The sequence below is a fragment of the Clupea harengus genome, chromosome 3 (assembly GCF_900700415.2).
Source record: "Clupea harengus chromosome 3, Ch_v2.0.2, whole genome shotgun sequence".
Classification (NCBI taxonomy): Eukaryota; Metazoa; Chordata; class Actinopteri; order Clupeiformes; family Clupeidae; genus Clupea; species Clupea harengus.
In genome coordinates this window covers 18,290,527-18,318,230 of record NC_045154.1, presented here as the reverse complement: position 1 = coordinate 18,318,230, position 27,704 = coordinate 18,290,527, and the positions used below count along the sequence as shown (strand labels likewise).

Below are 27,704 nucleotides of genomic sequence, written 5' to 3'. Positions count from 1 at the left end.
GCTTTCCAAAGATATAAAATACAATACCAATTGGTATAATTAAAGGGGAGGAATAATCGACCGAAATAACGTTTCCGAACTTTTTTTGAGGAGTTTATGTGTAGGCTAAACGTTTGGCCCTTATTTGAAGGAGAAGATTTGTTCTACTATGTTTTGCCTTTTTTGCTTTGTGTACCTTTTTTTTTAACATATAGGCAACATACATCCTATGCCTTTATATTTACTTAAATAATTCAAGCACATGTGCCTTACCTTTTCTCTAATTTCCATCTAAATCCAGCGACTGTCTTTGGGACAATCTAAAATGAGTGGTGAATAGGGTTTTTTCTGTAAACTGTAGTCGTTACAGCGCTTAAAAACCAAGGGTGTCATATTTTCACATTTCAATTGCTAGCTTGGTGGTTGCAACCGATTGTAATGCGTGTTACAACTGTCCCCAGCCGCCCTCACCTAATATTCAATATTAAGATAATTGTAAGATAACACATTGTGTGCAACTAATAGTGCATTAATTGTGCAGTCAAAATCTTGTGTTAAACTTAGAAGTTACAAATTTGCCCCACAAAACGATGTATGTCTGTAGGCTAACTTGACAGCGATTGAGCGTATTCTGCTGGTGCCATCACACATGTTGCCTGAGAGTTTGATCGCATTTACGTTAGACACGAGGTGAGAAATTAAGAAGTTACAACGGTCTCCGTGATACAACGAAGGTAGCGTACAATGTGAATTAGTGAGCCTCTTCACCAAACGACCGTTTCCCTGCTTAATCATGCAAGGCTAAGGCAGCTACGGTTTCCTTGTTCACGAGCTGGACGACAGGAATACTTTCTTAATATATATAAAAAGGTAAAAAAAATGTTAAGTTCCTTTTACAGTGATAAACAATATTTCCTTTCTTCTCACAACGCCAATCAAGCAACCCCTCTTAAAATATCTTTACAGTAATACTTTTTCAGACGGCTTTTCCTCACCCAACTACTTCTAAACTGCAATTAGGAAGCGACCACAAATTCAAAGGACTGGCAACACCACGTTGTAAATTCAGCAATTACCATTGCGACCAAAGAGGTTGTTTGATACCGCCTGAGGCTACTGGAAGAGCTACAATGATCTGTGAACACATCTCGCACTGAACAGTTTTTTTTCTTTCATCTACATCTTCGAGTAGAGCTGGACTTTGTTGAAGCCAAAATAAGATCCAGCTAAAATTAGCTTTGATCTCTTGATCAAACTGGATGGCAAGCTATCCCAGAACGATCTCTACAGGAGTCCACTAAGCAGGCACTGTGGTAGGATTTTTTTTTTTTTAACAGAATGCCAAACATTTTCCAAGCTGACTGCAGTACTTAACATGCATGCTGTTCAGCGTTTTGGGATTCTGATCAAAGAGCCACAGATGGTGGCACCCTTATTTTGGGACACACACACACACACACACACACACACACACACACACACACACACACACACACACACACACACACACACACACACACACACACACACACACACACACACACACACACACACACACACACACACACACACACACACACACACACACACACACACACACACACACACACACACACACACACACACACACACACACACACACCTATCAACATCATCTCTTTAATTCACCAGTAGCCTAAGTGCAGGGCTGAGCAGATGAGTCCTGGTGGTTGGCTGGTCACGCCTGTTCAGTGGTGCTGGAAGGGCTGACTTTATCATATAAAAACAAACAGAAAGCAGTTCAAGATCTACCAAAAGAACAAAAAAAAAATCATATAAAAACTAGCACAAAATGACATATTCTGCTGACAAAAACAGCAGGTGGTACCCTAAAGTGTCATTTCCAAGACTTCTTTCATGGTCTGTCTGTTTACACATCTAATGTCTGTTCAGTTGGGTTAAAAAAAAAAAATGGTACACAACACACACCCTACATCCTGTACGGGTCCTTATCATCAGCGACATCCTGTACGGACCCTTCCATCAGCTGTAGATCTCCAACAGACGCTTAAGAACACTTTTTCTTTTTTTTTTTTAGTTCCTGTGCCATCCTTTCATCTCCAACAGCCTCAATTTAAGAGCACAATGCTTAAGACTCTTGGACTTAACCAATTAACATGCTGACTCACGATGTCCATTAGACTTTTCCGGACTGTTCTATAAATAGGAAATAAAAGCACACGGGTATGCATGTGCTTGGGCTGAGTCGCTGAGTCAGAGAGTGTGACGATGCACCTCATTGGAGAGGAAAAACCAAACAAACACATTTCAGGTTCTTATTCATAGTAACTTCATCACACATTATTCCACATGGAATCTGAAACGCAACTTTTCAACAACGCCTCTCGGGCCTCACCATAGAGGCTCATAACACCATGAAGCACAAGAGACACACACAAACAGTTTCTCCTCTCAGTCATTTGTTTCCTATAAAAAGTATAATACATTTAAAAGCAGCAATAAGGTAGTTAAAACAAAAAACAAAACAAAACAAAACTGAGGTTTCCTTTCACGTGATTAAGAGGTCTTGAACTACATTTGTGTGTGTGAATGTGAGTGATGTCTACAACAGATAAGTGTGTGTGCCTGTTCATGTGTCTGAGCGGGCGTGTGTGTGTGTGTGCATGTGCATGTGCATGTCTGTTCATGTGTGTGTGTGTGTGTCGTGTGTCGTGTGTCTGTGTGTGTCGTGTGTCTGTGTGCATGTGTCTGAGAGTGCGTGTTTGTGTGTGTCTGATCATGTGTGTATCTGTGTGTTTTTGTGTGTGTGTGTGAGTGACTGAAAGGGTGAGTGTGAGGAGAGCTGGGGGAGGAAGAGAGGCAGCTGAAGGCCATGACAGTCACTCTGAGGGCTCCACCTCAGGGACCTGAAGTGTGGTGTGTGTGTGTGTGTGTGTGTGTGTCACTCTGAGCTCTCATCCTCAGGGACCTGAAGTGTGGGGGGTGTGTGTATATCACTCTGAGCTCTCCTCTTCAGAGGGCTGAAGTGTGGGGTGGGCCCCTGAGCTCTCCTGTGGTCCGCTGCCTACACAGAGGCCGGAGTCAGAGCCCGTGTCCACAGCAGCCTCTAACCCTGTGCCAGTCTGTCCTGTGACCACGCCTGGGCCCATCTCTGTGCCCGTGCCCGTGTCAGTCTCAGTCCGTGCCACGTAGAACAGGATGTAGGCTTTGGCCTTCCGCACGGTCGCCTCGTCCGTCAGAGTCACGGTGCTGTCGTTGAAGTGGTACCAGCGGCCCTCGTTGCTGCCATAGGCCGTATAGTGGCCCGAGCCAACCCTACAACACACACACACACACACACACACACACACACACACACACACGAGAGAACTACTCAATGCCAGCTGGTTTTTCCTCTATGCAGAAATAGCACCTCACACCACAGAGGGAGCAGAGTGGATGAGAGCCTTCATTGGACAATATCGCCCCCTACTGGAGAACCTGAGTATGTTGCTCAGTTATGCTTCATTTACGCTTCCAGGATGAACACATTTACTTCAGCTCTAGGCAAACAGATGCTTGGTGAGCACCTAACACAGCACATTTAAAAAAAAAAAAAGTATAAAAGTATTATAGTAGAGATTAGAGAAGTATTATATGCTTAATTTTGTTATTTAGACCATCTTCAAAAACATTTACTCATATTAACATATTTATTCACATACATACAGTGTATACTCTATAAACAGTCTGACTTGACTGGAGCTCTTTAGCTAATTAACGTTAGTGAATCAGAGTAAATGACCTGAATGACGAGAGTTTTCCGAAAACAGATCTCATGAGGGCGGGAGGCACTTACCCAGATCCATGATGCACCACTACAGCAGCCAGGTCATAAAGGCAGTCCTGTGGCAATGCACTCTCCGGCTGTCACACACACACACACACACACACACACACACACACACACACACACACACACACACACACACACACACACACACACACACACACACACACACACACACACACACACACACACACACACACACACACACACACACACACACACACACACACACACACACACACTTTTAAACCAGGCACCAGATCTTTACTGTGTACACACACAAGAGTAATTCTAGTTCAACAAAAGATGACAGAATGGGTGAGACTGAAAAGAAAACTTGACGAAGTCAATTTCATTTTGACATTCATAGAATATTCACCTGACTTGTGTGTGGGGGGTTATAAATTGGCCTTGACTCAATCTAAGAAGAATAAAATGAATATATATTTATCAGTGCTGTCAATCAATAAAACAAATATAAACTAATTTATCTCACAATTTGCTGTGATTAATCACGATTAATTGCTTTATAATTCTTAACACTGAAGCCTGTAATAATGGATATTTAAATGTAAAATCACTGAATTCATGTAGAATCAACACAAACAAAGTATATTTAAATGTAATTTCTATTGTTTAACAGCATCTTTTTAACTTTGACCACAGATTCTCTTCTCTTAACTAGAGATTTCAGATAAATCCATCAAGGCCTTTAAAATGGACTGTAAGCTTGAAGGCATATGTGTAGCACGTGAAGTGAAACAGGGATTGAGATGAAGCTGACGCTGAGAAGAGAAGAGGAGACAGACTTTTGGGGTGGGAGCTAGTGACTAGGTAAGATGGTGTGCAGCCCCTTGGGTTAGTTGGAAGTTGAAGCGCTCAATAAACTTGCAAGCTTGTGGATTCAGCTCAGCTGCATGTCAGGTTTATGTTGGATGTAGCAGATATTGTAACCATTACACATGCATTATCGGAAATAAGAACAAAACACAGGCAGCTGCGTTAATTATGTTAACTTTTTAACGCATTCAATATTTCAAGTAAACCGCAAACATGTATAAGGTCAAATCTCAATATCATCACCTCCAGCAGGTAGTTCCTCATGCCCAGACCGCGCATGGGAAACTCCACATAGGTGTCCACCTTATTCCTGAGGTAAGCTGTCCAGTGGAACCGCTTCAGGTGCAAACACAGAACCTGCCGAAAAAAAACAAATCAGAATGAATTTTACTGACTGACATATGTATGTGTGTGTGTGTGTGTGTGTGTGTGTGTGTGTGTGTGTGTGTGTGTGTGTAGTTCTCATAACAAACACGGTAAAACATCAAAACAGCCACTGTCTGTCTAACTGCTTAAAATGTGACAAGATCTGTAAAGAATCTTCTGAATTAGTGTCTGTTTGAAAGGGTCGCACTCGCACATATCTGAATCAACACTGGGCAGGAGTTGTTGTTCAGAACCTTTGAAGTATATCCATATTTCCGGATGCACTTCATGCACTCATGTTCTGTTCCATTAAAAGGATGCGCTACGGAGGCACTAAAAACAATAAATGGTTGCCATGCAACACAAGATGCTACTCAGTAGCTAGGAGACTGTAGTGTAGTTTTCCTGTTTTCTCTCCACTACTGAAAGTACAGAATAGAATAGAATGAAGAATATAGAATAGAACAGAACAGAATAAAATAGAATAAGGCTGAGTAGATGTACCTTTGGCAGTTTCTGGACCCAGAATTTCTTGGTAGATTTCTGTCTCTTTTTACATTTATAACACATGTAGAGCTCCGTTTCATCCAGTTCCTCCAGCTCTGTAAAACTACGCAGGCAGTCTGCGCACACACACACACAAAGAGCACATCATTCACTGATATCGGAGATGATATTTGTTTTTAAATAATAATAATAATAATAATAATAATAATAATAATAATACAAAAAAAAAAACAGGCAAAACACTAGGCCAAGGGCTCGGCAAGACAAGGCTATTAGACCAGCACTTGCTCTTACAGCTTAACTGTGCACACCTCTGGACTCCATACACAGCTTAACTGTGCACACCACTGGACTCCATACACAGCTTAACTGTGCACACCACTGGACTCCATACACAGCTTCACTGTGCACACCTCTTGGCTCCATACACAGCTTCACTGTGCACACCACTGGACTCCATACACAGCTTCACTGTGCACACCAATGGACTGTTGACACCAGTGGGTCATTTCTACAGGCAGCCCCCCCCCCCCCCCCCCCCCAGTGTCTCTACAGAAAGGCCTGTGTTTAATGGCTATATCAGTGTCTCTACAGAAAGGCCTGTGTTTAATGGCTATATCAGTGTCTCTACAGAAAGGCCTGTGTTTAATGGCTATATCAAATGTCAGTGCGCTCACCTCGTAGCGTGCAGGTGGGCCCAGGCTCCTGGTCTTTAGACCGCTTGATGCGGAACTGGCTTGGAATGTCCAGGGACAAGTCTGCGGAGGACGAGGTCAGAGGTCAAACAGCCATTATAGACCAATGAGGTCACACTTCAGATCAGCTGCAAGAGGCACAGCGGGACGAGAATGACTGAAATAATTATATAGACGTTAGAATCGCAAATGCTCATTCCAAAAATATTCAACAAATTAAAAAAAAATGAACCCTTATTTTAAAGACAATTCACTGTAGATTTAGAATATCCAATACCATTAGATTTGTAGATATCTGTACATTTAGAATATCCAATACCATTTTTTGACCAACTGGACTTATTTTGTCATGCCATGACCCACACATCATTCCTCAGAGCATAAACACATGTACAGTAACCAGGAAGCCATTAGAATTAATTTAGCAAGGAATGGATGCGAGACCACAGCAGAGCACAACCGACTGCATCCCATCACACACAGGGCTGAGGAGAGCCAGATCTCAGGAGAGAGGAGACCCCGAGGAGCCCCGCCCCGCCCCGTCACAGCACAGCGACGGAGACAACATGATGGGGAACGCTCTGTGCTCAGATGTTCTGCGTGTTCTGACCTAGGAATGGGTCGAGCTTCCGGGACTCAGTCCCGCAGATCAGGCAGTTGACTTCACTCTGCAGAATGCCGCCAAATATGGAGGTGACTACAGTGGAGGTCCCATTTCTGAGAGAGAGAGGAGAGAGAGAGAGAAAGGTGTAATATCAGCAACACTCATCAGAAACTACGCACAAGTTCAACACAGGAAATGACAGAATAAACCGTCATTATACCACACACCATAATAATAATAATAGTACACCTAAATGAAAAGTAGCATATCCATTCATATTAAACAGTGTGTTTGTGTGTGTGTGTGTTTGTGAGGTTCTTTTTCAGTATCCATTTCCGCTAACCGACTATCTGACGCGTCACAAGTACAGAAGGGCTCGTGCATCCTGTTATGGTGTGTGTGATCTTTCATTATCTGTCTATCTCTCACACCCTCCCTTTCTTTCGCCCTCTCTCGCACACGCACACGCACACACACACACACACAGGGGCTTAGGCTGCCTTATCAGCCCTCACGTTCCACTGAACACGACTCAACAAAGAGACGCCTTTTCAATGGCACCCACCAAAAACAGACTTAGGGGGACGCTGGACGGCGGTGTCGAGGCTGGGGTTTAAATGGGGTCATTGCTATGACGATCAGTAGGAAGGTGCTGGAGCAGCAGTGTATGCACATGAAGCCGTGATGTATGGCATGCACATTCAGACGCCCTCTCTCATCGTCATCCATAAAGAACCACACACACACACACACACACACACACACACACACACACACACACACACACACACACACACACACACACACACACACACACACACACACACACACACACACACACACACACACACACACACACACACACACACACACACACGTTTTTACTTGTATCTTTCACTGGCAGTCACTTGCATACAGACACACTCAGACCAGGCTTAGACCAGGACAGCATGTGCTGTCAACGGTGTTCATTTTCAAAGACAAGCACCACAGCAAAATCTGTAATACTGCATGAGAGCTGTACACACATCCGTCATCCGTGAGCGAGTCGGAGTGTGTGACTAAGCCCAGGAGAGTTTTCACAAGTATGTGTGAAACAGTAAGTGTATGTCTATGAGTAAGTGTGTGTACATAAGCCTGTTCTTTTGACCTCTGAAGCCGGTCTCAGCTAGTCAAGTGTCAGCAGTGTGATCCATTGTGTGTGTGTGTGAGTGTGTGTGTGTGTGTGTGTGGGGGGGGGGGGGGGATGGGCTAACCTGGAGTGTGAGAGCATGTAGGTGAGAATATATGTGTGTGCATGAGAGGGCACAGTGGGACTGGATGGGCCGATGCATACACGTATTTCTGTACGGCTGTGTGAAAGTGGCGAGTGTGTGCATGTGTGAGAGTGTGTGCTGTGTGTGTGTGTGATGTGCGTGCGTGCATGTGTAAGGTAAGTACAGTAAGGTATACTTTATTTTCCCCGCTTGGGCTCCAAGCCACTGAATCACACCTGACGTGTCAGCGCCCTCACAGGGCACAGACGTGCACAGACGTGCAGCTCCAGAGAGCACAGACATGCAGACATGCACAGGCGTGCACAGACTTCAGAAAGCACAGACATGCAGACGTGCAGCTCCAGAGAGCACAGGCATGCACAGACGTGCAGCTCCATCACAGGGCACAGACATGCAGACGTGCAGCTCCAGAGAGCACAGGCATGCACAGACGTGCAGCTCCATCACAGGGCACAGACGTGCAGCTCCAGAGAGCACAGACGTGCAGCTCCAGAGAGCACAGACAGGCACAGACGTGCAGCTCCAGAGAGCACAGACGTGCAGCTCCATCACAGGGCACAGACATGCACAGACATGCAGCTCCAGAGAGCACAGACAGGCACAGACGTGCAGCTCCAGAGAGCACAGACATGCACAGACGTGCAGCTCCATCACCGGGCACAGACAGGCACAGACGTGCAGCTCCAGAGCGCACAGCTCTTTAAAAGCACACAGTAGTGTCAAATAAGAGGATCACACAGTGCTTCTTTAAAGGAATCAAAGGTGATCAAAAGAATAGTTTTTAATGATAAAAGCTAGATATAAATCAAACAGTAGTTCTTAAAAATAATCAAATAATAATAATAACAATAATCATCATCATCTTCATCATATAGTACACCTACTTGTTGTTATTTAGTATGTTGATGGAGGAAGGAATTAGTCTGCAATTTGGCACCCTAAACTGTCAGCCTGAGGGCAACACCTCGACTTCACCATATACTGGTATTCCGTATGGAATTCACCATATTCTCGTATTCCATATAGAATTACACTCTCCAGAGTCATTTAACAAAACAAAAACATACTGTAAGTTTTCTATTTCTACCACAAAGACTCTCAAACCATACATCATGTGTTGTAGCCAAGGGCTATCCTCTGCCTTGATGGCGTCCGCAGAGTGTGTGTGTGTGTGTGTGTGTGTGTGTGTGTGTGTGTGTGTGTGTGTGTGTGTGTGCCTCTTACATCCAGCATTTATCCTCTGCCTTGATGGCGTCCACAGACACAGATGGTTGTGTGTGTGTGTGCGCCTCTTACATCCAGCATTTATCCTCTGCCTTGATGGCGTCCACAGACACAGGTGGGTGGGTGGGTGTGTGTGTGTGTGTGTGTGTGTGTGTGTGTGTGTGTGTGTGCCTCTTACATCCAGCATTTATCCTCTGCCTTGATGGCGTCCGCAGACACAGGGGAGCGGTGAGCTCCGTTGCGGCTGCCCTGCAGCTCTCTGTGCAGGTGGTCTAGCAGGTACCTCATGAACTCATGGGCATCCTGCTGCTGGTAGCCCCTACACACACACACACACACACACACACACACACACACACACACACACACACACACACACACACACACACACACACACACACACACACACACACACACACACACAGAGAGGGAGAGGGAGAGAGAGACAGACAGAGAGAGAGAGAGTGAGTCAGAGAAAGAAAGAGAGAGATTAACACATAGGGACACAAGCCCATATTTTTTCAGACAAAAATAACAAGTACAGATGATTACCATTTTTCTCTAGTGATGCATGTAACGTCATCACATTATTAGTTACACCATTATAGTCATGCTGGCAATAACCCAGCAGCACTGGTACTGTAGTACTCAGGGGTTAAAGCAAAAAAAAATCCTGAGCCTGAACTTTTTTTTGTGGGTGGGGTGGGGGGGGGGGGGGGATCGTCCCGTGGCATGGACACATTCGCAGGGTCAAAAAAACAAACAAACAAACATTTAGAAATGAATGATTGCAGATTATGGTGAGACTTTTGAAACTGCAATCCCAAGAAAGGTCAGCAATATTACTCCACCTCACTACAATATGGTAATAACACATGTAGCATTTACGATTTCTTTTGATATCAAGTTTAGCTGCTAAGCTTTGTCCTTGAAAGGTTACAAGATGACCTACAATCACAAGGTGACATGTTATAAGGGTATGTCAGTGGAAGAAGATTTGATTTGTAACCATTTAATTGAGGATATATGAAAAAGGACAGCGATTTACTTTTTAAACTGTTGCAACAGTGAACTGTGGATAATAATGTAGTTTTATATTGCAACATTTCCATAATTACTTTGATCAAAAGAAATAATCGTAAATTAAATACTAGGAAATTAACAGAAAATATATCAATAAAATAAATAACAAACAAAACATTAAAATGTTACAAGAACTGGTAACTAATGTTGGGAAATAAATACAAAACAGGACTTTGTCCATGTACTTGTTGGTGGCTTCGTCGACATTTAAGGAAAACATGGCGGTTTTTTTTTTTTAGCTTTTCCGAAATAAGTCTTTTAAACTCTGGTATTATACCGTGTGTGTGTTAAAATAGCGGCATGCTGATTGGATATTGACAGTTTAGTGAAACACACGTCACACACACGGTCAGTTATTGATGCCGGTACATCAGCTGAGGATGTTGCTCCCGGTAAAGGCGTTGTGTGTTGGAGAGCTAGTTGCATATATTAGCTTTCTCGAGCACAAAGTACAGAAACAAGCACCTGCTTCTCTTAACTTCTTACACCAGCTACCAAAAGGCTTACTGTCCTCCCTTCCCATATCTTCTATCCATGCCCAGCGCCATTTATTTTCATGAACTTACTTTCCATCCTACTCTCCTTTGGTGTGATGTCTCGGGCAGCTACGCTAGGCAGAGCGATAGAGAAAAGTCTGAAGCACATTTTCCCAAGACCCGCCCCAATCTACTTCTGATTGGCTAATACTGTTCTCTTTGAGAGCGGGAGAGTTGTGCTCCTTTCATTTCATTGGCAGACGAACTCATGAACTCGAAAGTGATGGTGATGATATCGAGACGTGTTTTTTTTTTTTTTTTTAATATAAGATTTTTTTTCGCAGCCAAACGCCGCACGCCGGAAATCCGGCACGGTGCCGGAATACTTTAATCCCTGAGTACTGGGTCTAATGATAACCCAGCAGCGCTGGTACTGTAGTACTGGGTCTGATAATAACCCAGTGGCGCTTGTACTGTAGTACTGGGTCTGATGATAACCCAGCAGCACTGGTACTGTAGTACTGGGTCTGATAACCCAGTAGCTCCGGTACTGTAGTACTGGGTCTGATAACCCAGTGGCACTGGTACTGTAGTACTGGGTCTGATGATAACCCAGTGGGACTGGTACTGTAGTACTGGGTCTGATAATAAACCAGTGGCTCTGGTACTGTAGTACTGGGTCTGATGATAACCCAGTGGCACTGGTACTGTGTCTGATGATAATAACCCAGCAGCGCTGGTACTGTAGTACTGGGTCTGATAACCCAGTGGCACTGGTACTGTAGTACTGGGTCTGATGATAATAACCCAGTGGCTCTGGTACTGTAGTACTGGGTCTGATGATAACCCAGTGGCTCTGGTACTGTAGTACTGGGTCTGATAATAACCCAGCAGCTCTGGTACTGTAGTACTGGGTCCTTAACAGGCTGAGGAGCAGCTGGTACCTGAAGCTGGGCATGATCTTCCAGATGACGTAGAAGAGGGCGTCTGGGCTGAAGGCCGTCTGACTGCCCTGCCACAGAGAACACAGCGTCTTCCGGAACTCCTCCACCAATGAGCTGCTCAACACACACACACACACACACACACACACACACACACATATTGAGAAAGAGGACAGACACACACACGCACACAAACACCACAAAGACACAGAGCCCCATACACATCCAAGCACAACAAAACAAAACACACACAGTCAAATCAACTGTTTTTTCCTCAGTTTTTCACACCTTAACAGACCATTTGTCTGGATAGCGCTCTCCCTCAGGCACACAAACACTAAGCTGTAAGAGGTGTGTGTGTGTGTGTGTGCTTCTCCGGAAACATGCAGGCCTCACACACATTAATCAGACATGGAATCACATACACAACTGCACACACACAGGATATAAAACTGCACACCCACTCAATAAAAACACACATAAACAGGCCTGCAGCTTCTCTGCCGTCTTGTCTAATCACTGCCATCCGTTTCTGCCCACATCTGCTAGTTCTCAGGATCCCAGAGCGAGCGAGCGAGCCAGTATGTAATTACTGTTCTCCTGTCCATCACAGAGCGATCACACTAGCTAAACTCAAGCATCGCCGAGGAGACAATGTGTGTTGAGGTTTTGATGCTTACTTTAAAATCAGCAATGAAAAACACAAACACATTCTGGCATCGCACGTCTCTGATCTCCTCCAGGAAGCAGAGATTCTCTCATGTGTTTTATATCAAACCCAGCCCCCTGATACTCTCTACTACTCTACCCGGCCCCCTGATACTCTCTGCCCGGCCCCCATAGCTCAAGAGGACCTTAAATACTGCTCAATGAATACATGCACACTAAAAGCTCTTCTCTGGTCCATATCAAAGCTAGCTTTGCTGTCGCCCCCCCCGCCCCTCCCTGGTTGGCCCCAGCTGAAGAGGACCTTACACACTGCTGTCCCCCTGGCTGCGCGTGTGGTACATCCTCCGACCCGCCGTCTTCCCGCTCCGCAGCGCCACCGCTGGCAGCTCCTTGAAATAGCAGCTGAACTGCTCAATGTTGCTGCAGGGAGAGAGATGGAGGGGGAGAGACAAAGGATGGAAGGAACGGAGAGAGAGAGCGAAAGGAAGGGAGAAAGAGAGGGCGGGAGAAAGAAAGAAACAGTCATGTATTTCAATAAAAAGAACAGCAGACTTTCAAACATCTCTCAAAGTCGAGTGGAAAGAACAACTCGTTTTTCATTCAAAGACCGCAGTCTTGTAAATTCTGTGGTGAATACGTGCACACATTTCTATCTGAATATTTACAAGATGCCAGCAGTCAGAGGGCCAATTAAAGCTGGATTGGAAGACAGGTGGGACACGACTCGCATTCAGTGGTCAAAGAAGCGTGACAGCCGTTTACAAGCAGAGTAGCAGGAACTAAACTCAGTCTGTTAAAAAAGGTCATGATGTGCTTGTGTATATATACTGTATGTGTGTGTATATGTGCGTGCAGATATATGCTTCTGTCTGTCTGTCTGTCTGTCTCTTTGTGTGTGTGTGTCAGTCTATGTGTGTGTGTGTGTGTGTGTGTGAGTGAGCTTGTCGGTCTGCGTGTGTGTCGGTCCGTGTCTGTGTGTGTGCGCGAGTAAGTCTGCATGAGTGAAAGTGTGTGTGCGCACTAAGCTAGTGTGTGCAGGCTTTTGGTGGTGAGCTGGCTGCTTTGACAGGCTCTACCCGCGGATCTAGAGCCAGCCAGTGAGCCAGCCAGTCATTCAGTCACTGATCCAGCCCGCCAGCCTAATCCCCTGGCCACCCCCCAGACCACATTAGTGCTGGCTGACTGCTCCACCAGGCCGTGGCAGCCAGAAGACGGCCAGCCTGCAGCCTGCACAGGGCAGCACAGAGGTGGGGTGGGGTGGGGTGTGGTGGAGGGTGCGTGGGGGGGATGGGATGTGGAGCTGCTGGAGTTGCTGGGGATGGTGTGTGGGTGTGACCAGGAGTCACGTGCACCACAAACACACACGACTCCACCTGCTCAGAGTGTGTTGGAGATGGAGCTGATGGGTCACTAACACACCACTCCACCTGCTCAGAGTGTGTTGGGGTGGAGATGGAGCTGATGGGGTTGATGGGTCACTAACACACCACTCCACCTGCTCAGAGTTTGTTAGGGTGGAGATGGCGCTGATGGAGTTGTTGGGTCAATAACACACCACTCCATCTGCTCAGAGTTTGTTAGGGTGGAGATGGCGCTGATGGAGTTGATGGGTCAATAACACACCACTCCACCTGCTCAGAGTTTGTTAGGGTGGAGATGGAGCTGATTGAGCCGATGGAGCTGATGGTTCACTAACACACCACCTGCACCGGTCAATAAGTGTGGGGTATGGTGTGCGGTGCAGGCTGAGCAATGGCATCGCTTGTGATACGATACGAAACACCGCAGGAGAGCTTCACTGATGTGGGAGGTGTGCAGTGGGCACATCCAATGACCTATGACCTTACCTGAGGGACTGGAGGATGGCATTCATGAAGCAGGTGTTCCCTAGGTTACGCAGGCCAGTAGCACTGAGGGTTGAAACAGCACTCTGAGAATAAGAAAACACACACACACACACACAATGAACTCAGTCACTTTCACAGCACTGTGTTTTAAAGCCACAGACTTAAAGCCTGTGCTTGAAAAGAGCAGATCCAGCTCCTCAAAAGAGCTGTGTTCCTTTCATATTTATGAATCTCGCCACAAGACTCACCCTCACAGCTTCTTCTCTGAGTCATTTCTCCCTCTCCCTCTCTTTTTTTCTCTCTCTTTCACCCTTTCCCTCAAAGCACTGGCTTCCAAAAGACATTTCTTTGGCAGCGTTCTTGGCCGTGTGTGTACAATTATCCTGTCGTCACTACAATTACCTCATGCTAATCGCTCCAACTATTTGAGCTGGCCACTGCAGGGTTAGGACTGGGGGCACAGGAATGCAGGGATCATGATTTCCACTCGGTGTGTGTGTGTGTGTGAGGAGGTTACAGAAAGCTGCGTCTGCACGTGTACAGATAAGACCGATCAGAACGCACAGATGCACACACACACCGTACTACAGCAGGCAGTGCTGACGTGGGCAGCTGAGTGTGAGTGTGTGTGTGTGTGTGAGAGAGTGTGTTTGTACTATGTGTGTGCGCACGTGCATGGGTGATCGTGTTAGTGTGTGTGTGACAGAGTGCATGCGAGTCTGTGTCTGTTGAGTGTACAAGCAGCACATAGTTGTTATTAACTGATGTTATTACAACTTTCGTTAAATACATTTAATTAAATCTTTTTAAAAAGTCATCAAAGACACAGAAGTGCAGCCGTGGGGAATCTGTAGGCTATGCGCTGAGGAGTCTCTCTCCTTCCTTCGACACAAAGAGGCTTTACTGTACGAGACACCTGCCACTCACCTCATCTTTCAGCAGCTTGCTGTCAAGCGGGGAGTTTTCGTGAAGCTTCCTTTTCCTGTCGTTCAGGGTCGCGCTGCAACAAAGACAAGAGACTTCAGTGTGCTTTTGTGATCCTCGGAATAGAGGCCATCAGCTGATTGCACTCGAGAGCCACCCAAACAATATCGCATTTTACCCAAGACCGACCACACACACACACACACACAACCCAGAAGTCACATTTTAATTTGTTTCAATTTCCAAATCATTTGATTTTTAATTAAAAAGTAAATGTATTCATTCATTGAATAATATCCCAAATTATACTCATCCACTTAAAATAGCATATTTATCAACTACAGCTGAAACAGTGCACCATTTTTGCATCTGGCTTGGGAAAGGCCTTGGGCTCACTGTAATCTACTTCCAAATATGATAATGACAAAACTAAGCTAACTACATTAATAACCATTCAGCTTTATTTATACTCATGTATGTATACCCTAACTTTCTGCATTAACTATAGGATGTATAATTATAAATGTATAAGTAGAAATGAATGCACTTGCATGGACTGACAATGGCACTATTGCAATGTTAAACACAAATGGATTCGAGGCAATCATTTTTCTGGTGCCCTGTCTTTGAAGTCAGTAAAATGTATTCATTTTAGAGATAGCTTCCTTGTGTCCACAAAATAACACACTGCCTCCCAGCACTCTCAGTAATTGCCTTTTTCTCTCGCTCAAAAAAGAGAAAAGAGGTTCACGTATCGTATGTAATAACAACATGTTTCCAAAGGTATCAAGTGAAAAGAGCCATTGTTCAGGAAAAAATTAAAGGCTTGAAGGGCTCATCACACACACGCACACACACAGAGTTTACAATGAGAACACCATTGACGTCACAAACACACTGTGATGAAGGCTAACACAGACACGGTCACAGAGACTCACAGGTTGTGGTGCATGAAAACACACCAAACACGTAAGCTACTGAACATCACCATGGTGGTTAATCAGACGGTGAAGTCACACACAGTTCATAGATAACACACACACACACACACACACACACCCCATTTACCATGTCCTAATTATGCTGCAGCTCAGATGGTAGAGCAAGGCCTTCACACCACCACTGTACACTACTGTAAGTCACTTTAGATAAAAGCATATGTTAACCCACTAAAGATAAAATCACAAAGCCTTCAGGTTGCATGAGAAATGGGACATCTTGGTGCACGCGTTTATGTATATGTGTGTGTGTGTGTGTGTGTGTGTGTGTGTGTATGCGCGAGTGGGTGTGGGTGTGTGTGTGTGTTTGTGTGCGTGTGTGTGCAAGTGTGTGTGGTGTGCGTGCGCATCTCATACTCACTTCTCCAGACTCTGAAGATGCACTCTCACCTTCTGCACATGTCCCAGCTTGGTGTCGTTCACCACAAACTCGTCACAGCGGTAACTGGAGACACACACACACACACACACACACACACACACACACACACACACACACACACACACACACACACACACACACACACACACACACACACACACACACACACGGAACTGAGTGTCAGCCACCACATGGCCTCGTAAAGCCTGGATCAAGGCCTTCAGATGTGTGTGACAATACAAGCAAGGAGGGGCAGTGGGGGCCTCTTTTACAAGCAGACTGTGCTGAAACACTAGTGCCCTCTGACACGAGTAGGTGATGGCGATGATAGCCGCTAGTAGATCATTTCAAGTTATTTAGTGTTTCACAAAAGCGTCTATTTGACAAAAAAAAAAAAAGAAAAAAAAAAAAAGAGAGAAACTGTTACTAAGGCCACGAACCCAGATCAGCAGACTGAGAATGGAAAATATGGGGAGAAAGGCATGGAAGGAATTTTCACAAATCTTGCCACACACACACACACACACACCAGAAGGTGCTGTAGCTGCAGCAGTCCATGCACACGCAGTGCTGACACCTCTCCTTCTCGGTCTTGTCACACTTCTTCTGGCCTGCGGCGAGACCCTGGGTCTCCTCATAGTGCTTCTTGGCGTGGCCGTTGACATACCTGAGGAGGAAACAGCACATTCACCCTCAGTGCACCAAGTTCAAGATTGGCAAGTGTTCAGTGTGGACGTATCCACGTCATGAAAGGGGTGCCCCCCCCCCCCGCCCGCGAGTGCAAGTCTCATTTTTATTTGCTGATCGAGACATGTCATGATCGAGATCACAGCCACAATCGTTTTATAATCCAATAGAAATCAAACAGTGAGGCGAGTGAAGACTCACACCTTTATTGATAGCTGTCAGTTTAAAACAACTTTTCCTAATTTAAACCGCAAACGCTACCTTTCAGCGAATTGTTCATTAATAAACAGTCACCTTGCTGGCAAGACATACGGGCTCTTGATAGACAGTAACTTATTAACCGATGTATTGAGCCAACATGTGGGCAGCATCTGCCAATCAGCACTCACCTTCCGCAGTGGACATTTAAACAGGTCAGACACACCCATGGACTCTTATTTGACCGGCAAACTAAACAGCAACAGCAGAGAGGGATGACACACACACACACACGAGAAAGGAAAGAGACACATTAGCACAGTACACATGCACAATTTTATATTTACATTCAACTTCAGTTGAAATACAGCACATACTTCCAGTAGTTCTTGTCTGGCTGAAACAGTTGCAAATAAAAGTCTTCATATATACCACGGCCCTTCCATAGTGTAGGGCGAATGGTTCCAACTGAGCATTTCATTAACTGATGGGACATGAGAGAGAGAGAAATCTTTACTGTGAACGAGTGGGAGGGAGGGAAAGAAAGAAAGAAGGAAGGAGAGCAATCCCTGGGTTAATTGCCTTGATCACCTTCTCCAACAGCACACAACAAGCATCTGAATGAGCTGTTGCTAGGGAACGGTCGATCCCCATGAATGCCGGCCTGTGCATGACTGAACAATTGTGGAAAAAGTCAATAGGGGAGGTCTGTTCATGCCTCTGGGAGCCTACCTGCCACTCTAGAGTATGAAGGGTTCATCTTTATAACCAAGTCAAGTCTATAATTCATTTAGAGTTCATGGCCTCAGTCAGGCCCAGGATTGTGGATTTGTTGAATAAGAAATGGGAAAAAGTCATCCTTCACAACTGCATTACCGTCCAGGAACCCTTGAAGGACATATCGTATTTGCACGAATCTAACATTGACAGGACATACAAGATATAGCTAAATCTATTGTAATCAGTTGTTTATGTTGTCCTGACCTACACGTTTAATAATCAAATTCAAAAGCGTGTCCTGCAGCTTGAAGTTAGCTCGTGTTTCTGCCTATACTCTGCTAAGAGGGAATAAAAAGGGTTGATGGTAGTAACTCTCATTCTCTTCCCCATCTACTTGAACAAGCAAACAGTTGCCCAGTCAATTAGTGACCTATAGCATCAGGCTGCACACTTTACATTCAGTTACTAATGCTTTCGATTTCGCCTATGACAATATCCTGCAAATAATATCCTGCAGTTAATCTTCAACATGAATGAATCGGACTCCAGACCAGCTCTGCGGTGCACGTGTCACTTGTAGCTAACGACTTAGCCAGAGAGACAGAAAATACCATCTTGTAGATGATCTTAGCATTTCAAGTCACTCTTCTACAGCTTGGGTAGCTGTGAGTTAGAAATCAGCATATAATAGAAAATGCATACATATTAAGTTGGCCAACATTAGCTAGGAGCTGGGCTTGACGTGGCTTGTGCGTGCAGCATATCATTTAACGCTATCATTAGACGAAGATCTTGAAGCCATCAGTGATGCTGAAATAAGAGTAGGCTGCACATGCCTGCCTGTCTAGTGATGACTCACTTACCGCCACAACACCACGACGAGGGTGAACCATTCGGGAACTTGGAAGGGTCCACTGTGACCCACACATTGGAGCTCAAATGGGGGCACTCCATGGACTTCACGGGCGTCGTATTCTCACGTCGTCTTCACCGGTTTTATCCTCTCATTCAGCAAGTCACATGAAACTAATATAACGGTTCAGACGCTTTGTAACTACGTACCTAACCCAAGACTGCCTCGCCTGCATACAAATCTTTTCAGCTAAATTTGCTAAGCTAACTATCCAAGCTAGCCAACGACATACAGCTAAGTTAGCTAGTCACCACTCTCAGCTGAAGCTGTCGCGGAAGGACTGGCTAGCATCCAACTAGCGTCTGCATCCACCGGGTTTATTAGTCAGATTCGTTTTGGTGGAGTTACAAGACCGTGCTAATTCCAGTATGAGCCTGACGATATCAGCTCCATTGAGAAAAGAGCCACGTCTTTCATGTAATTCGGCCGAGCCCTTCGGAGACTGTGCCGTTTTAGAAAGCGGTAGAGGAAGTGGCGTGTTTTTTTCTGTCGGTAACAACAATGACGTCAAAAGGTAGTTCCTGCTCTTTAACGAGATTCAAGTTGTATTTCCATAGTTCAGTTCCACAGTCAACTTGGAACGGCTTACAGTCATAGTGATTTTTTTTAATGACTCAGTAGATATAGTTGGCTTGAATCACCAGTGCTGAAATACCGGTTGTTGCCCAAAAGTCAGAGCTTGTATATACATCAACCTAGAAATAAAATCTATAGGCTATGGGACATAGGCCTACATTCATTAGAAAAAAGGGAAGGCATTCTCCTGAGGCCTTCGGGAAGTGACACGCATCCTTCTCTGTGAAGGGGGGAGAGGGTTAGATTGGTAAAATGACACAAATACTGTTTTTTTAAATCCACCATCCCTGATACTGTTATGATGTATAGCGCTACTCAACCACTAGGTGGCACAAAATACTCAGGAAATTGTCCTTTCTTTCTCAGTCTCTTCGGCTCAAAGCCTTGGAACTGAGGAAAAGCTGAGATTGTCTTGATAAACCAAATGATCAGAAAAAGGAAAAAACAAACAGTCTTATGTCCTAATTGCCCACAGACACATTCTCTGGTTGAATGATCTCTTGTGTGCTGTAACTGACACTACAGGGACATACAGGGACAATATGACTATTATCCTTGGGGTAGGGTGTGGATGGGACTTTGATGCAGCATTTCTATGTCAGAGACATCGTGTCTTTGGCAGGAATGCACTGACCTTCCTCACTAACTTTCACCTTTCTAATTGCCTGGACACCATTGAGGTTTTTCATAGTACTGTGCTACTTTGTAGGTTTATGATCCCAAAGTTGTCTTTTATTCTTCAGTGGTACCCCTAGAATGTACACTTACCCAACACAGGGTAAACATTGATGGCGTTAGCTGAGCAGTTTCTTATGCAGTCCTTATCAGACATGAAGCGGTTCCCATTACCGCCGGATCCAAAGTACTTAAATGGAAGGCACTTGTCTTGGGTGGCATCGTAGTGGACGTAGATCTTGAAATGTCCATCAGTGTTTTGTCCCTCATCTGGTGCCAGTGAACAGAAATCATGTAGGCTTTCAGCTAAAAATAGAATGTTATTCTATTCAGTCAGTAAATTATTTTTAAATAGAGTAAATATTCATAACAAATCACAAGTTGTTTATTTATCACTAATGCAATGGTGTATGCTGTGCCACACTGTCACTAATGTGAACTGTTGTACTTGGTGAAATACAACTCGTTCCACCCCCACTGCAGGTGTCAGTAGTCTAGCTCTCACACTGTTTTCTTGCATCAGCAGAGGGTCTTGGAAGACGTCTGATGTACTTGCACAAACAAAACAAAACAGAACGAATCCCACCAAAGCTAACAAAAAGCCTGGTTCTGCCTGGTTCATCCCCATCACTGCTGAACTACAGAGAGCCAACGGGTGCCTGTAACCATGAAATAACAGACTTAGTAGATATAGTTGGCTTGAATCACCAGTACTGAAATACTGGTTGTTCCCCAAAAGTCAGAGCTTGTATATACATCAACCTAGAAATAAAATCTATAGGCTATGGGACATAGGTCTACATTCATTAGAAAAAAAGGAAAGACTGCTAACAACCTATAAGTGAAAGAGAATTCCTTTCTATATGTTAATACACTTGAAGGATAAGTAGACCTAATATGTATTTTATGTTAAATTAAGTAAAATATATTTACTTAAATGCCAAGTTTAGTTGCTGTATTATATAGAAATATATTTGTTGATATATTTGTTGTTAGATTTCACCATTTGAACTTGATAAAATATGAATAAATGTGTCACATCAAACTATAAATATAAGCTTAAATATTTGAAAAACAAAGATGTCGGGGTGCCGGTGCAGCCATTTTATCCAATCAGTCGAGTATCTTTTATCTCAGTCGAGCAGCCATTTTATCCAATCAGTCGAGCACAGTTCCCAGTTCTGGTGAAAGATTGTTGATATTTGAGTTCAACAGCCAATAAAATGACCCCCCTCCCTTCCGTGCTCCTGAAGCAATGTGTTGATTGGCTGGAATTGGGTATGGTTTGGTCCGAGCCATTTTGTTCTCATTTATAGTCAGGACTGTGTACGAATAATTAGAGGACTGTGTGCGAATAGTTAGAGGACTGTGTACGAATAGTTAGAGGACTGTTTACGAATAGTTAGAGAACTGTGTGCGAATAGTTAGAGGACTGTGTACGAATAGTTAGAGGACTGTGTACGAATAGTTAGAGGACTGTGTACGAATAGTTAGAGAACTGTGTGCGAATAGTTAGAGGACTGTGTACGAATAGTTAGAGGACTGTGTACGAATAGTTAGAGAACTGTGGACGAATAGTTAGAGGACTGTGTACGAATAGTTAGAGGACTGTTTACGAATAGTTAGAGGACTGTGTGCGAATAGTTAGAGGACTGTGTACGAATAGTTAGAGGGCTGTGTACGAATAGTTAGAGGACTGTGGACGAATAGTTAGAGGACTGTGTGCGAATAGTTAGAGGACTGTGTACGAATAGTTAGAGGACTGTGAGGAGCAATTTGCATCAGAATGTTAGTGTCTGGCTTCACCATCACTGGAACTCTCCTTTAAATAGCCATAAACTCTTGTTGTATGTTTTTGAAATTTTTCTACCTACCCTCAACCAATTTGGGGATTCTATCATCTCAAGTCAGTGTGATTACTGAGTTGAAACCTGGGCTATTTTGTATTCATCCATAATAGTGAATGTACCTGAAGGGCCAGGTACTTGTGTTGTCAGCCAAAACTGAAAACAAAGAAATCGGTAAAGCTAAGTTCTGAACTATCAGTGTAAAGTACCTTGTATGTAACCTTATGAGTCGGTTTGGTGGATGCAAACAGACTCATGGATAACAAAAATAAATACAATAAAAAAACCCATAATGGTCACATAATGGTGAGCCTTCTTGAGGTGATATTGTGGCCTTTATTTGGAAAGAATGAGGCAAGTTTAAAGAAACACTCTTTATTACATGTTCACATACCCAATCCAGTATGCCCAAAGGAACTGGTCATGATGTTTCTCGAGTCGTTTCATTTCATTTAATAAAAAAACAAGTCAGGCCCCTCCTGTCACAGTAAAAGATTGTTGTCATTTCTGTTTGTATAAATGGTAAATGAAATGTAATAAAAACAAAAACACATTTCCCCTTGTACTTGACAAATAGTGAACACAGAAAATGTTCATTTAGTTCTAAACAAAAGGTGTCAAGGGCTTTACGCCTGTTCCATAAAAAAAGCAGTCAGACACAAAATCAAACAAACGAAATTAAACCAAAATAACCTTAATGAAGTAGAGGTTGCCGCATGTAAAACATCACATTTAGAGATGGACAGGGTCCAATTGATCACTTGTGTAATTCATTATTTTATGTAAAGGAGCTTGCAGGATTTATTCTAATCCTTAGCACATTTCAAATGGAGACTCTTCATGGGAGGCCATAATGGAGCCGACCAAGAATCATCCTCCCTGGACAAGTTTAGTGCTGGAAGTGTTGATCTCTGTTCTTTAGGCAGCGGCAGTTTATACCAGCGATTGGGAGATATCCTCTCTCCTCTTTCCTCTCTCCTATTTCCTCCCTGTTCTACCCATCCTACGGTATTTTATTATTAGTTTCAATGAAGATTCACAATTCATTCAATCACTCACATGTGGATATTATAAAAGCCATGTACATGTCAAGACTGTAAGTAGAAAGACTACCCCCCCCCCCCCCATTCGCCCATATCCAGATGTTGGCCAATGGGAAATGAGAATCCAGATGTTGGCCAATGGGAAATGAGCATCCAGATGTTGGCCAATGAGAAATGAGCATTGCTTTACTATGACATCTCGATTCCTTCATCTCGAAGTGGTGCTGCAGTGTCTGTTCCTTTGGGGGATTTCTGGGCCTTTTTGCCACTAGGTCTGCAAAATATTGGTCAAGTGTCACACACACACATTCATTCATTCATTCATTTGTATATATTTGTGTTTGTTTATATATTGTTCATATTCATTTGTGCTGAGTTGGGTTAAAGCATATTAGTTCCAAGGCAGTCCATCAAAATGTAATCTTACTTGCTTTAGTTAATAGTGATTACTTCTATGTTTTAATCTGAAAATGTACATCATGGATTAAGACAGCCAAGCAGTTCTGTGTGAAAGGAAGAAGACACCAGCAGGATTATACTCACTTTGTCTTCACTGCCAAAACAATAACAACAACCAGAATGGCAGCTCCAATGAGACCAAAGACCACTCCCAAAATCAGTGCTTAGAACACAGAAACAAATAGAAACAATAAACTGTATATATTTTCATAAGTCAACAAATTAACAAACATCCCGCGATATAAATGATGACCGCTACATTTTTAAAGGAAGTGATCAAGACTCACCAACTGGGGTGTCCGGTTCTTCCTCCTCCGGGTCCTCACCAGGATCTGTGCAGCATAGTGGCAGGACAGACAGGCCATGCAAACAAACAGAGTTAGTATCCGCCAGCCAGAGAGACCCCACTGTGTGCATTCATGTCAGGCTCCCGTGGACTTCTTTCTTGGTGAGACCCCCGTTAAGAAGTACATTTTGGAGTTAAAATAATAAAATCAAAGAGGATGTGAAATGTTTTCCCGTTTAATAACATTTATTTACAGGGTTCACACCTGCTTACCTGTTTCTCCATAACATGTGCTGTTGCAGGCCTGAAAGTCAAGGAAGCGGTTGCCGTTCCCAGCGCAGCCGGTCCAGAGAAACTTCTTACATTTATGATGGACCGAGTCATAATGGTAACGCAGGTAGCTACCCAGGCATTCTCCTGAGGCCTTCGGGAGGTGACACGCATCCCTCTCTGTGAAGGGGTGAGAGGGTTAGATTGGTTAAATGACACAAATACTGTTTGCCTGAGCTGTAATTTTCCCTTTAAAATCCACCATCCCTGATACTGTTATGATGTATAGCGCTACTCAACCACTAGGTGGCAGAAAATACTCAGAAAATTGACCTTTCTTTCTCAATCTCTTCGGCTCAAAGCCTTGGAACTGAAAAGGTAAGATTGTCTTGATAATCAAAATTATCAGAAAAAGGAAAAAATCCCACAAACACATGATTGAATTATCTCTTGTGTGTTGTAACTGACACTTCATGGACAATATGACTATTCATAGTACTGTGTTACTTTGTACGTTTATGATCCCAAAGTTGTCTTTTATTATTCAGTGGTACCCCTAGAATGTACACTTACCCGACACAGGGTAAACATTGATGGCGTTAGCTGAGCAGTTTCTCATGCAGTCCTTTTCAGACATAAAGCGGTTCCCATTACCGCCGGATCCAAAGTACTTAAATGGTTGGCACTTGTCTTGGACGGTATCGTAGTGGAGGTAGATCATGAAACTGTCACCAGTGCTTTGTCCCTCATCTGGTGCCAGTGAACAGAATTCATGTAGGCCTCCAGCTTAAAAAGGGGTAAAAAAAGACATATTATTCTATTCAGTCAGTAAATTATTTTTAAATCGATTAAATATTCCTAACAAATCACAGCTTGTTTATTTATCACTAATGCAATGGTGTATGCTGTGCCACACTGTCACTAATGTGAACTGTTGTACTTGGTGAAATACACCTCGTTCCCCCCCCCCACACTGCAGGTGTCAGTAGTCTGGCTCTCACACTGTTTTCTTGCATCAGCAGAGGGACTTGGAAGACGTCTGATGTACTTGCACAAACAAAACAAAGCAAAACAAATCCCACCAAAGCTAACGAAAAGCCATTCACCCCCCCATCACTGCTGAACTACAGAGAGCCAACGGGTGCCTGTAACCAGGCTGAAATACTGGCGGGGATAAAATCAGGAAGCTTGTGCTCTCTTAGTACCCTTTAGTTTGGAGCGCACACTTCTTCCTTTTGCTAATGTTTAACTTAGTCTATGAGGCTGCCTACACCTTTTTATGGCTGCAATAAAACACGTAATTTATGACTGTCGGTTGAGAGTCAGCCTCCTACGCATAGGCTTCATGAGTTTGTTGGTTTCTTGGACAGTGAGTGGCCAACATCCTGAGTTGATTTGGTCAACTTGGCGAAGTCCAAGATGCAGGCGGTGGCCTAAATTATGTGAATAGTACCGCATGCTGGACAGTTATCATATGGAAAGGTCACAAAGAGGTTGATTATTGTTTGACTTTGGTAGTGATAAAGGTTTATAGATGCACCTCAATTTGTGGTGTCTTTTTTCCTATACAAATCCAGCTGTGCCTAGCCTAGCGGGACCACCTGTGAGGCCACTGGACAGAGCCAACCCACTGCATCCTGACGCCAAAGGCCAAAGCTCGCACAGTAAAAGTAATTGGGGAAGAAGGTGCTGAGCCATCTAATGTTATTACAACAACAACAGTAATGATAATAATAAATCGTTATTATTTTAATGCCAATTTGAGGTGACGGGTCACTCGATGAGATTGCATTCAGGGTTGCCAACCTTCTTGCTTTTGGCGTGAGACACAAAAAATACACGTTTTGGTTAATCTCACTGATTCTCAGGCCAAGTTAGCAACTCTGTTGGATTGGATGGGGCAACAGGGAAGATGGATTCTTATTGGATGGGGCAACAGGGAAGATGGATTCTGATTGGTTGGGGCAACAGGGAAGATGGATTCTGATTGGTTGGGGCAACAGGGAAGATGGATTCTGATTGGTTGGGGCAACAGGGAAGATGGATTCTGATTGGATGGGGCAACAGGGAAGATGGATTCTAATGACCCTTGAGTGAAAGTAAAAATAAAAGACAAAAAAAAAATCTTGCTGAATCACAATATTCTATTCGCCATTTGGTATGCCGTGGATCTACCAGTCAGCCAGCACTTTAGTGTATTTGAACAGGCTAGGTTGACTGAGGGCTTTGCTGAAGGGCCCAAAAGCACTAATATGTTTGTAGCACATGAAACGTTTCCAGATGCCTATCAAGTTTGCTCTTGCGGTGGTGAATCCTGGTGACAATGTTATTGTATACATAATAACTTTAGGTCAATGTTTGGATGACACAGTGTTTTAGAAATACATGTATACTGTGGCTGCTGCAGCAGCAGTGTAGATGTTTTCACTTATAAAGGAAAAGTCTTCATTGAACAACAATTTGCAATCAGATGAACCCAACTGAAGCCATTTGGTTTCATCTAAATCGATTCTCTAGTAAGGCAGGACGGACGTGACACACCCACGCCTGGCACTAGCCTTTCAAGCGAGCCGTTATACTCAATTCCACGCCCCAAATGACACACGGATCATAAACGTTCAAAACTTAACCTTTGTTCCCAAAGCAACAGCAATGTTTCATTCAAAGTTGAAATCCATACAACACAAGAGATATGCAGACAAATCTGGAGATTCATTTTAAATACATTTTTATTTAATTTCAATTTCTTCAAACTTTCACAGGGCTAACCTAAATCCTGCTGCGTTTCCACTCCCTGCTAACAACTGTTCGGCTGTACAGTGGCTAATCTGATCTACGTCAATAGACGGATCTATCAACACATTCTTTCAGAATATATTTCATTGCATTTACCAAAGAAATGGTACGTGTAGGCAGTGCCGTTGACTAGAAAACACTTGTTATCTGTATGTGTCACTCACTCCAAGGTATAAATCTAAATTCTAAAACAACTTTATGAATTTATCTGAAGATCCCCATAAAACAGAAAGGTATAAGGTCTAAAGTCACTTACCTGACTGTACCTGGATGGAATAAAAGGCTGAAAAAATTACAAGAAAGGTCCCCAGCTGCCTCATGGTGATGTCGTGCTTCAGGCGCGAGGAAGGCGACTGGGGGATCATAAAGTGCGATGGGAGTGGGATTGTCATCCGTAGTGAACTTTGTACTTTGGCTTGTGTCAACAGGAAGTAGCACTGTGACAAAGACACCAGGTTTCACCTTATGATCAATAATCTATGTGCACTCATTCCTCAGCTTGGCTGCTGTTTTGGGGATATTCTCCTCGTCATCACCGAAACTGAAGCATTTCCTTTTGCAGGGCCTGGTGAAAATAGGAGCTGTTTTTT

The 27,704-nt window shown here is 43.9% G+C and overlaps 2 protein-coding genes across 3 annotated transcripts; both read right to left on the bottom strand.

Moving 5' to 3' along the window:
• Positions 1–2,742: 2,742 nt before the first annotated feature.
• On the bottom strand, positions 2,743–19,655 carry usp3 (ubiquitin specific peptidase 3). Of its 2 annotated transcripts, XM_031564830.2 has the most exons (16): positions 19,113–19,655; positions 17,721–17,781; positions 17,174–17,311; positions 16,624–16,707; positions 15,268–15,340; positions 14,341–14,423; positions 12,800–12,913; positions 11,825–11,938; positions 9,500–9,640; positions 6,827–6,933; positions 6,199–6,279; positions 5,519–5,637; positions 4,892–5,005; positions 4,188–4,229; positions 3,818–3,885; positions 2,743–3,294 (listed from the first exon to the last, which is right to left on the bottom strand). In XM_031564830.2, the coding sequence occupies exons 1-16, from the start codon at positions 19,201–19,203 to the stop codon at positions 2,973–2,975; spliced, it is 1,752 nt and encodes a 583-aa protein (XP_031420690.1). In that variant the 5' UTR covers positions 19,204–19,655; the 3' UTR covers positions 2,743–2,972. The 2 variants fall into 2 exon arrangements, with proteins under 2 accessions (XP_031420690.1, XP_031420691.1); XM_031564831.2 differs by lacking the exon at positions 4,188–4,229.
• Positions 19,656–22,576: 2,921 nt separating this feature from the next.
• On the bottom strand, positions 22,577–27,503 carry si:dkeyp-73b11.8 (BPTI/Kunitz domain-containing protein). The gene is made up of 6 exons (XM_031564834.2): positions 27,371–27,503; positions 24,892–25,104; positions 24,322–24,498; positions 24,050–24,094; positions 23,847–23,925; positions 22,577–23,577 (listed from the first exon to the last, which is right to left on the bottom strand). Exons 1-6 carry the CDS (start codon positions 27,477–27,479, stop codon positions 23,493–23,495), a joined length of 708 nt encoding a protein of 235 aa, XP_031420694.2. The 5' UTR covers positions 27,480–27,503; the 3' UTR covers positions 22,577–23,492.
• Positions 27,504–27,704: the final 201 nt, after the last annotated feature.

What these genes read in the sequence shown, in the direction of transcription:
- usp3 (XM_031564830.2), bottom strand. Translation starts at nt 19,203, where the DNA reads ATGGAGTGCCCCCATTTGAGCTCCAATGTGTGGGTCACAGTGGACCCT. An exon ending in CTCGTCGTGGTGTTGTGGCG is followed by an intron (nt 17,782 to 19,112) that starts GTAAGTGAGTCA and finishes GTTGCTGTTTAG; the next exon opens with TTTGCCGGTCAAATAAGAGT. An exon ending in GGGTCCAGAAACTGCCAAAG is followed by an intron (nt 5,006 to 5,518) that starts GTACATCTACTC and finishes TTTTTTCGGCAG; the next exon opens with GTTCTGTGTTTGCACCTGAA.
- si:dkeyp-73b11.8 (XM_031564834.2), bottom strand. Translation starts at nt 27,479, where the DNA reads ATGATCCCCCAGTCGCCTTCCTCGCGCCTGAAGCACGACATCACCATG. An exon ending in TTCCATCCAGGTACAGTCAG is followed by an intron (nt 25,105 to 27,370) that starts GTAAGTGACTTT and finishes CCCCTTTTTAAG; the next exon opens with CTGGAGGCCTACATGAATTC. An exon ending in CACATGTTATGGAGAAACAG is followed by an intron (nt 24,095 to 24,321) that starts GTAAGCAGGTGT and finishes TATGCTGCACAG; the next exon opens with ATCCTGGTGAGGACCCGGAG.